The sequence below is a fragment of the Alligator sinensis genome, unplaced genomic scaffold, assembly GCF_000455745.1.
Source record: "Alligator sinensis unplaced genomic scaffold, ASM45574v1 scaffold235_1, whole genome shotgun sequence".
NCBI classification, from domain to species: Eukaryota; Metazoa; Chordata; order Crocodylia; family Alligatoridae; genus Alligator; species Alligator sinensis.
Window position 1 is genome coordinate 498,705 of NW_005842042.1, and position 13,793 is coordinate 512,497.

A 13,793-nucleotide genomic window follows, 5' to 3' on the forward strand; every position below is an offset into this window, starting at 1 on the left:
AACCTCAAGACAGAGCACAGTGCTGACTAGTCACTGCTGCTGCTTCCTGTTGGCTTGAACTCCTGACAGAAGCCAGCCACCATTTGCCAACCGCCAAAAAAAAAAAAGTGGGGACTATTTACCTGGTGGGAAGGCTAGCTTTGAGCCTGCTTTGTGTTTGCTAATAATTTTCAGTAGAGGATAATTGATGATCCCAAGCACAAGAGTGCAGTCATGTTTAGACAGTACGTGGTAAAAGGTTTTTTAGTACAGTGCCTCTGGCAGTGCCACTCTACACTATACATTTTGAACGGGTTGGTAACCGATTAGTCAGAGGACAGCACTGCTTCTGCCCACACACAACACAATTAAGGTTACCAGATAGGTAAATGCTGAAATTATTCAATTACCAAAAGTGGTAGGGGCCCATTTGATTACCAGAGAAATTCCTAAGGAATCTCTGACACTTCAGTAGCAGCAGCACATCTCAATACAGAGAAGCAAGCCCCAGTGTAGGAGATGAACACTGAAGATGAGACACCAGAACTGAGAAAGGCATCATGGACACCCTCTGATGATGGGTTATTCCCTCGGGCCCTGGGCATTTACAGCCTCACTTCCAGAATGGCTCACTTGCAAGTTGGAAAGCACAACACCCAGGACCAATGAATTAAAGGCTTTTAAAGTTAATCTACAGTATATAAAGCATTAGAGTTGAATTCATTTGGGATAACTAGCTCCATTATTCTCTGTCCAGGCAGATTCTGGCTTTCAGCTGAACAAAAGGTTAATGAAGCATCGGTGGATTAAAGGGGAAAGATTGGGAACACTTCCAGAAAAGGAGACTGAGGCAAGAAAGAGTTGAGTAGTTTAACAAAGATTTGATTTTCCTTGAACAGAAGCAACATAAACTTGATTATGTCTGGGTCACCTGTCCCTGAAGACACACTTGTGAAGGCTACCAGGGGCTTCTCAGAAAGTTTCATTTGATGGACTATTTTCAACTCAGCTTCAGGAGGTCTTACAGCAGGTTCCTGCTAAGCTGTGAGGTGACCTACAAATACAGAAAGGAGATGTTTAAGGATGTAATGTTGTATTTTAGGGTGGCGTAGAGGGGCCTTTTTGCCAAATAAGGCAGGCCTGAGAAGGGGCAGGACAGACTGTTCACTTTAATTTGGAAACATCAATTCTTGTTTTCCTCCTGGCTAAGGATAAGAGAGAAGGACAAAACAACCTGTCAAGAAGCAGCCCTTGGCCCTGATCTTGGGTGCAGCTCTGCATGGATGCAGGAGTCTGTGCCTTCACTTGCAGAACTAAAGCATTAACCCTTAATTAAAAATGCCGAGAAGAACATTGAAGACCTGGAGCAGGGATCTTCTCTCACCGGTTTGCAGCAGAACAGAATGACAGATGTGAAGTGCAGCACTACAAAGTGCTTCTTTCCTTACAGACTAAAACAGGGGCGGACAATTATTTTTGCCCATGGGCCACATAGGCAGGTCTGGGGAGCTGCTGTGGGCCGGTCAGAACCCCTTCCCTCCCCCCACAACCAACAGCCTGGAGCACATGTGCCACCGCCAACAGCGCACAGTCCCCCACCTGCCCTGCCTTTCTAGATCCCTTCTGACCCCAACATCTACAAATGTATTAATCTAGGCACCCCAGGAAGCCAGGTACTACCTGCTGCAGCTGCCTGGAGCCTGACCCGGCTGCCCTGCTGCTCCTCTCCACCACCATCACCGCCACCTCCGGTCTGCCCAGTGGGGCAGCAGTGGCAGTGCACAAGAGCGGCAGGGCAGCCTGGGTGCAGGCTCTGGGCAGCTGCAGCAAGAAGGGCCCAGCAGTTGTGAGGGGCCACTTTTCCCTCACGCCGAGCAGCAGCTTCTGCTCAGCCACCGACTGCTGCACGGGGTGGGCCTGGTTGGGGCTGCACGTGTGGGTTCCGGCTGGTCCGCTCTGCCAGGCTGAGTCCAGAGTGGGCCAGGTCAGGGCTGTACACGCAGGTCCCCGCCAGCACCACAGGGCTGGGGCCAGGGGTGGTGGCAGCCAGAAGCCGCCACCGCTGCCTGGGCTGCCTAGAAAGGCAATCTAGCTGCAGAGCCACTCCAGCCTCTCTACAACCCAAGGGAGCAGTAGGAAGCACCATGGGATGGATGGTGCTGGGACCAGGCAGGATCAAGGGACTCACCATGGGCCGGACAAAGCCCTTCCATGGGCCAGATTCAGCCACCAGGCTGTGTTTCGCCCCTGCACTGAAAGCTACCCAGGTGTATGGTATATGGATCATCCTATACTTATATTCTGGATGATCCGACTTGATTTCTGACCCAATAGTGTGTAAAACCAGAACTGTCAGCTTCCAAATGGTACAAGACAGGATGTTCAAGCCAGTAGGCTACAAGTTATCAGACCTTCCATCTAATGCTATTTTAATTATTTGTCTTATTTTGCTTTCCCTCAGATTTTGTGCCAGTCCAATTTAAAACCAAGTTCCTCATGGCTAGAGTGAGAAATTAAGGCCACAGGACACTCTAAAGCAGCTACAAATCCCATCTTTCACAGGATAAAATCAAATGGGAAAGGCATATAAACTGCCTTAGCTGGCAGGGCCACTACAAATGCTCTATGAAACAGCAACCTTTTTGGAAAAATAGACTCTCTTGCTTCTTTTCCCTTGAAATATTCACTCTTGAAATGCCTGATCAGAGCTGCATATTGCATAACACTTCCTGCCCTCCAGATCAACTCCCAGCAGCCAGACAAAGCTCAAAATGGGGAGGAGACTGTTTACATGTCTCCTTATCCCTCCAGCACTGGAGCAGAATGTTAATTTGCATGGTCACCGTTTAGGTCCAGGAACAAAGCTGTAATACCTCCTGCCTAGCAAAACCAACATCGTTTCCCCACAGACAGCCAAGTCGTGGCATGTTGCTGGTGCCAGACAACTGCAGCTCCCTCCATCACTGGCCAATTGTAGTTTCCTTGAAGTAGAAGGAGCAAGGTTGGAGTGACTATGTAACAATGGCATGTAGAGAGAGAGCAACGACTGGCAGGTCTCTCTGTCCTTGTCAAAACAACATGCTAATGTTAGTGGAGTAATCAGAGGATGTAGGCAGCAACCTTCCCACCCACACCAAACTAGTCACATGGACTCCCAGCCTGGCCCATCCTCCCACCTCCTCATCCCCTGCCACCTCGCAATGTTTTAAAGCTCAACTATGCGCTCTTAGGCAAGGGTCCCAAGGCAGAACTGCTCTCAGCTGCACTTACTCGTGCCCACTCTAAACTGTGACAGAACCTGGGGCTTTTGCATCTTGGAACGGCACCAAAGCTTTTCAAGTCGGGGTTCTGAAGCCTTAGCAGCTTCCAGGAACAACAAATGAATAAGGCAGTGGTGGAATTTGGGGCCCAAGAACAGAAGTAGACCTGAGCTAGTCATTAAGATGATCCCTTCCTAATGCATGTTCTTTACATCCACGTTCAGAGACAGGCTGCACTGGGAAGTGAGAGTCAGATACCAAGTGGCAAAGATCTGAGAGATAGACACTATTATACATCAGTCCAGCAGCAGTGTTGTGTACTCAAAGCTCACACACACAAGCACTTTACGTGGAGACCCTGCAGCAGTCGTGTCAAATTGCATAAGCTCAGATGTAGGCAAATCAGTACGTAGCTTGGAACTCTTTTAACGAAGGCCTGTTGTATGGCTGATGACTGTGGGTGACTGATACAGGGGCGAGGAAGGAACACTGCTCTTTGAGTCCATGAAGGCCACTGCCTCCAAATAGTGCTAGTGACCACATGCTGAGAGAGGTGTTGTTTTGGATACAACATGAGGGTGTGGAGCTGTCACTGGGATCCCAGCCAGCTGAGCAAGTACAAAATGTCTCCCTAAAACATCCTCCACAAGGTCACTCCCTCAGGTCATTCCTGTTTATTTCCTGTCATAAACTGCTGATCAGTTGCCCACAACTATAAACAGCTGCTACGTTCTGCTGTACCCTTGAACATCTACCGGCACCAAGAAGGAAGCAGATGACCACAAGAATCTCCCTGGTGTTCAGGGAAGCCAGGTGTCCCCCAAGTGTACAACGCAAGAATTCACTCCACACAAGGATAATATGTTATTAAATCCTCTGCCATCAATGGTACATAGACACAAGTAAATCAGCCCTCCCTCCACACCTCCCTCAGGGAAGCAATCAAGCACTCCTGCAAGCGTCTCCCTGCCATTCTGCTACGATAGTGGGGGGGCTCAAATGTGGCCCACGGAGACATGGACTGCGGGGCTCCCTGCAGACTGGGAAGTTTGATAGCGGGGGGGGCCAGCGACACTCAATACCGCCACCCTCCCCCGGCCAAATTCCAAAAATCCCGAACCCCAGCCCCTGTGCAGCAGGTTGAGGCCCTACCCCTGTGCCTGGGATGGGGGCTGACCATGCCCCCTCTCCCCCTCACTTCTCCCCCTGCAACAGCTGGCCCAGGGCTGCAACTGCCCCAGGCACCAGATCAGGACCACCAGCTGGATGTACTGCCCATCCAAGCCACTGGCCTTCCACTCATTTTTAATGGGTCACAACTCGTGCAGCAAGGCAGTGCCATCATCCTCACTGTACAGGTGGGGGAAGTGAGACAGAGAGACTGGGTGCCTTGCTCAGATGCACCCGGGAAGGTCTCCCTTGTCCCAGGCCAGGAGCTCAAGCACTTTGTGGAGTCCCCTGGGACCACAACCCCAGGAGAAGCACAAAGCAGGGAGCCACCCAGGGAAACCCAAGGGACAGCCGATTCCCCCAGCCCATTGAAGGGCGGCAGACAGTGAGCAGAGGCCTCCCGTGCAGCACGGTATCACAGAGACGCGCGGCTGGGGCGGAGGGGGGGTGGGGAGCTCCGGGGGTGTCTAGTCCAGCCCCAGGCAAACCACCCCACGCAACCCCCACCTCAACTCCCCCAGCCCTGGCCTGTCACCGGCACAGCAGGGGGCGGCGTCGGGTGTCCCGGCCCGTGCGGGGCAGGGCAGGGCAGGGCAGGGGGCCAGGCTTCCTGCTGCAGAGGAAGCCAGCCCCCCACTTCTGACCATGGGGTAAAATCCCTTCCTGACCCGAGCCGGGATCGGTCTGCCCGACCGGAAGGCAGGACCCTGCCCCCGGGAGCCGCCGGCTCTGCTCCCAACAGGGAACTGGCACAGCCAGGAAGGTGCAACCCACGACACGTGGAGCAGCGCGGGGCGCGCGGGCGCTGCAAGGCGAGGGGCGGCAAGTCCGGGCCGCGGGTGCCCACGGCCTCAAGGTGACCCCTCCCCCCTCCCCACAGCACTCACAGCTCCACGCAGGACGCGGCTCATTCACGGGACTCCGCGGGTCCCGCCCCTTCCTGCCCGGCACCTCCATTCGCCACTCCATTGGCTGGCGGGCCACTCACGTGACGCCCCGCTGGCCGCTCCCCCCCGCCCCGCTCCCTCGTTCGTCGGGCCGGGCTGAGTCTCGCCATTGGCTCTGCACTGCCAAGTGGGCCCGCGCTGTCCCGCCCCCAGGCCGCGGCCGGGTCACGTGAGCGGGTTCCGCTGCCGGGCTGGGAAGCGAGCGCCGCCGTTCGGCCCCTGCGCCGCGCCGTAGGTAGGAGTCGCCCGCCCGGCTCCGTCCAGCATGTTCGGGGGCGCGGAGGAGGACGACGCGGATTTCCTGTCCCCCGCCGGCGGGTGAGCGACCAGGCGGGTGCGGGCCCGGGCCCGGGCCCATTGGTTCTGCCCCCAACTGCCGCCGAAATTGCGGCCGTGGGTCGGGGGCTGCGTCGTGGCGAATCTGCTGGTGCCGAGGCTGGGGTCAGCTCCCAGTACGGAGCATCCATCCCCCTCCCGCGCCAGAGCTTCCGTCTCATCCGGTGCCTGCTGAGCCCTGTTAGACGTCGCATTTATGACGCAAATCACACAATTAATAAATGTAGACCGGCCACATGCACCGCCCAGGACTCTCCTGTGAGACGAACCAGCCAGCTGGGAAGCTAGTGCTTGAAAATGTGTACCGACTCTGTAGCTGGTTTCTATCCAGCTTTCATTTTTCCATGTAGCAGGGCCCTTAGAAATGCAGTGTGGGTTGTCCCTGGGCAGCAATTCTCATCCCCAGCCAGCACCAGGGTGCCTTGGGAGCCTTTTAGGGGTGCCACGGGGCATCACGCAATGCTGGCACTGGCAGACATCACTCACAAGAAAGACCCAGAGGTTCCCAGGAGGAGCCCGCAGCGTTACAGCCGTTCTGGCAGGGTGAGAGAGGTGCTGTAGCTGCGATGTTCCGGAAATTGTGCAAGAGGCAAGGATTTCGAAGGGCGATGCCTGTTATTGGACCAGCCATGTTGTTAGGGTAGAGTTAGTCAAGCTTTCAAATGTAAGACGTCCTCGGGTTTCCAATTATAAAAATGTTCTGAGCTCTTGGTGTCTTTTTGAGTCTTTTGCAGCACAAGGTTTTCAGTCAAACGTTTTTCTGTAGTCAAAATCGAGTGACGACAAAGAGCTGGCATTTTCTGAGGGGTTTTTGAGTCTGCCATGCGATGCCTTGAATCTAAAAAGGCTGAAAACCACTGTTCCAGTAAGATTGAAAGCACAGGCAGTCAGGCCTTAAGTGGAAGTTTGCTGTAACTAGAACTGCAACTTGGCTTCACTCCTTCAGAGCAAGAAGAGAGAGGTGTCTGTTCTTCTTGATCACAAACTTGTTTCTCTGTGCTTCCAAGGACTGATTTGGATGCTGCAAGGAGGAGCACCAGCAGTTTTGTTCAATTGTCTTTCATCCTTCCTGATCCTGAGGAAGGAAATTGCAAATCCTACTGACCTACATTAAATTTAGAATTGAAACTTCAGCTCATTCAGTGACTAGAATTCGTGTCTGTTGTACAACTCAGCTAAGAAGGTCATGATATTGCATTTTTTTAAGGGGCAGAGGGATGCATTTCAGTCTCACTTTGGCTTTCTTCTGCCTTCTTAGAAGGAAGGAAGGAATACTCCTGAGTGTTCTTTTTGAGAGGATTAGGCTCTTCTGACCATGAGTTGAGACTAGTTTGAATTGCTGGTGCAAAGTAATTGTGGAATAAGGGAGAGACTAGGTCAAATTATGCAGCTGGAAAATGATTGTCAGGGAAAATATGTATTCATGGAGAAACCAAGGCACTCAACCAGGCTCTCTAATAATCTTAGAAACAAAGAACCTGCTGACACCAGCTGTGACTGAGTGGTAGGACTTGTCTTTCTGGGCTGAAGATAAGACATCTCTGCTGTTCAAAAGAAGTATTGTCCAAACACTCCTCCAAGGCAAAGAGAGTGGGCTGAGGATAATTGTCTTCTAAAATGCTCTCCAACCAAGAGATTTTTATTCCTATAGTGCTCCTTTATCATAGAGATGGTCAGTGACCACTGGGCCCATAAAATGTTTTGTGTTTTCTCTCTGGAGGAAAAAAATCTTAGAAGACATAGCATAGACTCATTAGGTGAAGAAATGGGGTGGTGGTTAAGGCATCAACTTGGCTCTCTGAAGTTTTTGGCTTACTACCCTGCTATACAGTAGACTTTCATATGTGTAATTCACTTTGTGCCCCACTTATAATTTAAAAAAAAAGAAGTCAATAGCACTTCTCCCTACACCATAGTAAGATAGAAAATAAAACTTTACAAAACTTGTATGTATTCAAATACTATGGTGGGGACAAAATCACACGGGTGGCATAAAATTCCTTTTAAATTACCTTCATAAACCTTTACTCTTTCATAACATCTGGCTATCAAAAACAAACTTGAAGTGGTCAGCATCTCTCTTCTCCAAAAATGTCTGTCCATAAGTATCTCTAACAACATTTCTTTATTGGTTTTATAGTTCATTTTTATCTGGCATGTTGTCATTTTTTGGCATCCTATTGCAACTGCTCAGTATAGAGCAAGGTCTTCAGTGGTAGCTTCCTTACAGGAAAAACCAGGCTCGTTGCATGACTGGACTTAGCAGCTGCTTCCTTATTTTTGAAAGGATCAGTTAGACATGTGATGGTCTTGTGATGTGGAGAGTTGTGAGCCTGCAAATACATTTGACTTGTGACCAAAAACATTTTTATTAAGGTAGATTTCCACAAGAAAAAAAGCTAGCCACTAATCCCCCTGCTCCACCAAGCTCCAAGAACTCTTCAAATAAAAAACAGCAATCAGATCTTTTCTGTTAATTTGAAACCTCAGATCTGTTACTTGTTAAATTGAAACCTCATCAGGAGCAGTCTGAAAATTCCAGCTCATGTTGACTTCTTAAAAAGACTTGCTTTGTAAGAAAATATGCTGTATTTAGCATTGGTTTCAGCTGCTGCTTTTCCTGCAGGGACATGTCTCAAGGTACGGTACTGCAGAAGGCTGCAATAAATTTTTCTCTCTCCCCAGAATTTACAGCAGTATCACAGAATTAACACAGGAAAAGAATGCTCAGAGCACAACAATGCAATGAAGTAAAAAAAATGTTGACAGGGAATCCATAGGTTTGCCCCTCAGTTCAGTGTTGAAGCTGTTTATTGGTGGCTGACATCTCAATCTGTGTATAATACAAGCTGACCCATGGTATAATTTAGTCGCAATTGAGAATGGTAGAATCAAAAAGATTGAGTTGAAAGGGACCTCAGGAGGAACTTAGTCCAACCACCTGCTCAAAATAGGACCACCCCCAACTAGATCATTCCAGCTACAGCTTTGTCAAGCTAGGTCTTAAATATCTCGAAGGATAGAGAGTCCACAACCTCTCTGGGTAACCTGTTGCAGTGTCTTACCACCCTCCTAGTGAAAAAATTCTTCCTGACATCTAACTGAAACTTCCCTTGCTGCAACTTGAGTCTATTGCTCCCTGTTCTCTTATCTCCCACCACTGAGAACAATCTAGCTCCATCCTCTTCAGAAATCCCATTCAGGTAGTTAAAGGCTGCTATCAAATCCCCCTCAGTCTTCTCTTCTGCATATTAAATAAGCTCAGTTCCCTTAGCCTCTTCTCAGAAGTTATGTGCTCCAGCTCCCAAACCATTTTTGTTGCTCTCCACTGGACTCTGTCCAGCTTGTCCATATCCTTTCTATAGTGGGAAGCTCAAAACTGGACATACTACTCCAGATGTGACCTCCCCAGTGCAGAATAGAGCAGAATAATTATTTCCCTTGATCTGTGGGAAATGCTCCTACTAATAAAGCCCAGTACGCCATTAGCCTTCTTGGCAACCAGGGCACACTGCTGACTCATATGCATCTTATTGTCCATTGAAACCTCCAGGTCCTTTTCTGCAGTGCTGCTGTCAGTCTCCAGCCTGTAGCAGTGCATGGGATTCTTCCATCATAAGTGCAAGACTTTACACTTGTCCTTGTTGAATCTCATTAGATTTATTTTAGCCAAATCTTCCAATTTGTCTGGATCACTCTGAATTCTAGCCCTACCTTCTAGTGCATCTACTACACCCCCAGCTTGGTGTCATTGTTGAGGGTGCAATCCATCCCATCTTCAAGGTAGTTAAGATATTGGACAAAACAGGCCCCAGGAATGACCCCTGGTAGCACTCCACTTGATACTGGCTGACAGCTGTTCTTAATCACCTTCTCCGAGTGCTAAGAAATGGATTCTTTGAGGACCTGGTCCATGATTTTTCCAGGGGACTGAGGTGTGAGGCTTATGGGTCTGTAATTCCCTGGATCTTCCTCCTTTCCTTTCTTAAAGATGAGCACTATATTTGGCCTTTTAAAATCACCTGAGACCTCCCCCAGTCACCACAAGTTTTCAAAGATAATGGCTAGCAGCTCTACAGTCACATGGGCCAGCTCCCTCAGCACCCTCAGATACATTGCATCTGGCCCCACGGACTTGAACCTGTCCAGTTTTTCTAAATAGTCCCTAACCTGTTCTTCACCAATGAAGGATGCTTGCCTTGTCCCCAAACTGTGCTGCCCGGTGCAGTAGTCTGGGAGCTGACCTGGCCTGTGAAGAACAAGGTAAAAAAAGTCATTGACTATGTCAACCTTTTTCTCATCCTTTATCACTAGGTTGCCTCCTCACACTTTCCCTGACCTCCCTCTTTGTTGCTAACATACTTGTAGAAACCCTTTTTGTTGCCTTTCATGTTCTTTTCTAGCTGCAACTCCAATTATGTTTTGGCCTTCCTGGTTTCATCCCTGCATGCCCGAGCAATACTCTTCTGTTCTCTCCAAGTTACTTGCACTTGTAAGCTTCCTTTTTGTGGTTAAGCTCATCAAAGAGTTCTCTGCTAAGCCAAGCTTGTTGCTTGCAACATTTGCTGTTCTTCCTGCACATCAGGATGGCTTGTTCTGGTGCCCTCAGGAAGGTTTCTTTAAAATACAACCAGCTCTCCTGGACTCCTCTCCCTCTCAGACTGGTCTCCTAGGGGATCCTGCCCATCACTTCCCCAAAGGACTCAGGCTGCTTCTCTAAAGTCTAGGGCAGTGTTTCCCAAGCTTTTCCAGCCCAAGGCACACTTACATTAATAAAAAACTTCCGCTGCACACCTGTTAAGGCATTTCCCATCCTTATACCTATTGTAGTTCATTGCCATGGCAAAATTCTGCGGCACAGCTGTTCATTTCTGACAGCACACTTTTGTGCCACAGCACACTGGGTGGGAAGCACTGGTCTAGGGTTCCTAGTCTGCTGTTCTCCTTTCTTCCTTTTGTTAGGATTCTGACTACAACCATCTCGTGGTAACTGCTGCCCAACTTGCCATCCACTTGCATATCCGCCACCAATTCTTTCCTGTTTGTGAGCTGTAGGTCAGAGGATTCAAGAATGAATCTTTTGCATTTGCTTTTACAGTGAACTGATTGAGCTCACTATGCAGTCAATTTCCATATGAAGTAAGTAATAAAGTATGGAAGTCCAGTGAGCTCTCTCTAAAATACAGGGTGAAATAAACAGATACTGCATAAATTAAGTCTTAATCAAATTAGAAATTGAATCCTGAGGCACAGCGGTTTCCAAAATTTCATCACAACTCCAGTTTTATATTGCTGGATGATGTTTTTCTTTTTTGCTATCTGGTTTTCTCTGATGCTTAAAGTTATAAGTGTTATAAATTTAATGTTTTTCTAGACTGTTCTTCTAAACATACATATTTTCTATGTTTCTTTTCTTGGTGTATCTTAAGAAGACATTAAATCATCGTGACTAACTTTGTGTTTATTTTCTATTGCTTGAAAAGTGTTAATGAAAACACTACGTGCTTTAAGTAAAATATTTGCCCCTAGCTGCAGATGTTGATTTTAAAAACCTCAGGTTCCTTTAAAAAATGTTGACAAACCAAGGTGTCTTTGAGAGATGTTAAAACCAAAACAAAAAGAGTTAACAAACCCAGATAGCAGTAGTCTGTTATTAATAGAGAAACAGGAGTAAAGCTGACAGATGTAGTTATATCATGAACTGTAAAAAAGTAAAGATATAGCAGGAGTGAGGTGAAAAGTTAGGGGATCCATGCTTTTCTAGTCTGAATACAGGAGGTGGTATGGGGTAGTAGCCATCAAGAAAACTTCCAAATTGTTTTAAGTGTCTTTACACACAACTTTCAATGTACTTTTTTCAGCTAGATCATGTTGTATAGTATATGGTTAACTGACTGGAAGTAGGTCTCATTTGAATAAGCTGCCTACAAAGATGTAAAACAGCTAGATACTGGAATAACAGTCATCTGTCTTGCAATAATAGTGTGCTGTTACAGGCTTCTGGATGTTAATAGCAACTAGCCACACAATGATATACTAATATTTACTCACTTTCAGTTCTCTTCCAAAAGCCAGTCATTTATATATTGTTTGGTTAGTCAGACCGTTCTTGAGTTTACCAAAAATTCTTGTGTGCAAGTGTTACTTCCTCTTGCTCTCATGGCCATACAGCCAGTTGAAAGCTGCCAAAGAACTGGAAGTGCTCCACGCTACTGAATCTGATTTTAAATTCCTCTTATTTGTATATTCAGTGTCGTTTTCATAATACAAGATGGAATTAGAGCTAGTGTTTGGTTTAGTAACAGATTTCTTCATTTAAAAACTTTTATATTAACCACCAAAATATCATTGTTTTTAAACGCGGTGGTTCTGTTTAGCTATTTGTTAGTATAGACCGGGGGGGCCAACCTGCTGCTCTGGAGTCACATGCAGCTCTTCAGAAGTTAATAGGTGGCTGCTTGAATCTTTGCACAAGCGCACGGTGACCAGCTTAGGTCACTGTGTGCTTGTGCAAAGATTCAAGCAGCCACCTATTAACTTCTGAAGAGCCGCATGTGGCTCCAGAGCAGCAGGTTGGCTACCCCTGGTATGTAGCAACTTGATTTTTTTTCTTTTCCTTTTTGTTGTTGTTGCACTTTCATCCTGTTTGTTTCAGTTGCTTGATCTGCTGTTGCTGAAGTGATTATATAAGCTTGAAGAATTTAAAACAATACAGTTGCTGATTATATGGCCTGCACAAGTCTACACATGGGGCACAAATGTTTGGCCCATCAAATTAAATTCCATTCTCTGATCAGAGATCTTCCAATTTTGCAGGTTAAGGGCAGACTGGATCTTCTTGGTATTCACAAGGGAGTGTTTATCAAAAGTTATAGAAATTAGGGAAGTAGCTTTTTTTCCCCTTGAAGTAACAGCTTTTTGTAATGGTTGAATAGCTTTGTTTTAGTTGCAAGTAATTGGGTGCACTATCTTAAAGTTGTTCTTTTTAATTTCTTTCCATCCTAACTGTACCCTGTAACAGCTTTTGCATCTGAATAACTGAATGGATTTACTATATAAATCTCCACTACAAACAGCTAAAATTATTTAATTGTGCAAATACAACATCAGCTCAAGGAATGACTAACCACTTGGTTTTGAATAGGCAGCTTAATTTCAGTCCCCTTGAGTGTCTCCAAAATAGCAACTAAGATTTCATAACTTAGTAAAGTTAGCAGCTTTTCCTTTTCCCTAGGAAACCAGGAGGGATCTGTGTCAAGTAACAAGGTGAATGTTCCCTTTTCTCTTAACAGTGCCAGATTGGCTTCTCTCTTTGGACTGGATCAGAACGTATCAAGCCATGGAAATGAATTCTTCCAATATACTGCACCAAAACAGCCTAAAAAAGGTCAAGCAGCAGCAGCAATGCCTGGTGAGTACAAGTAATTGAGTGTAAGCATGGAGAGCAGACTCTCTAGGCATGTATGTTGCTGATTAGATAAGAGAACCAAGGCAAAGTCTAATAGTGAACTAACTCAATAGCATACTGTTCTAATGAGTAATGTACATCCATAGACACTGCCTTCTGTGTCCTGAAATGCCTTGGAATTTGCCACAGACCTTACTTTTTTGCAATGGAATTGTGCCCAGTAGTTTCTGCTCTTATCAGAACCTCCTCAGCCTCATGGTGATGTATTCAATTCATGTTTTAAAACTAAAGTGATTAAAAAGAAGTGATATCTTGGCGACTGCAGGTGGGTGAACTATCTTGTATGTCTCATTGATAATTTAAGAGTTACCAGCCCATCTTTAGGCTTCAGTGTCAATACTCAGTCTTTCACTGCTGAACAGCTTAAGAAAAATGCCTAGCTAAGGTTTGTGTCATGAGATGCCCCCTTACCTCTTATGATTTCTTATTTACTCACTGACAGAATTTCAGCCCCTTTTCCTGATAGCATGTGCTAGATATCAGAATGGTCAGCATCTGAAATTGGCTTCATATTGGTGTTGTCCTACTGTCGCAGAACAGGGGCATAATTGGGCACAGGAAAACTATCTGGTTCAAGATGGCCAAAATATTTATACGAGTAGCTCCTTACAACCCTTGTGAAGACAAGTAACT

At 47.0% G+C, this 13,793-nt stretch overlaps 2 protein-coding genes across 16 annotated transcripts in view; one reads left to right on the forward strand and one right to left on the reverse strand.

The window, feature by feature from the left end:
- The window catches only part of SLC31A1 (solute carrier family 31 member 1), a 36,889-nt gene extending 31,492 nt beyond the window's left edge, over positions 1–5,397 (reverse strand). For 4 of the 10 annotated variants that reach the window (XM_025203051.1, XM_025203053.1, XM_025203054.1 and 1 more), the window contains exons 1-2: positions 5,297–5,388; positions 911–1,033 (exon numbers count right to left, since the gene is read on the reverse strand). Coding sequence is in view for 5 of the 10 variants with exons in the window: in XM_006022662.3 (XP_006022724.1) it covers positions 5,297–5,320 (24 nt within the window). In the remaining 5 variants the exon portion in view is untranslated. Of the gene's footprint in view, positions 1–910; positions 1,034–2,852; positions 2,961–5,296 lie in introns of those variants that run through there. The other 6 variants (XM_025203048.1, XM_006022662.3, XM_025203045.1 and 3 more) reach the window with 6 other exon arrangements.
- A 118-nt stretch (positions 5,398–5,515) lies between these two features.
- FKBP15 (FK506 binding protein 15) overlaps positions 5,516–13,793 on the forward strand; it is a 47,108-nt gene continuing 38,830 nt past the window's right edge. For 3 of the 6 annotated variants that reach the window (XM_025203014.1, XM_025203012.1, XM_006022670.3), the window contains exon 1: positions 12,984–13,103. Coding sequence is in view for 2 of the 6 variants with exons in the window: in XM_006022669.3 (XP_006022731.1) it covers positions 5,622–5,674; positions 12,985–13,103 (172 nt within the window). In the remaining 4 variants the exon portion in view is untranslated. Of the gene's footprint in view, positions 5,675–12,983; positions 13,104–13,793 lie in introns of those variants that run through there. The other 3 variants (XM_006022669.3, XM_006022668.3, XM_025203015.1) reach the window with 2 other exon arrangements.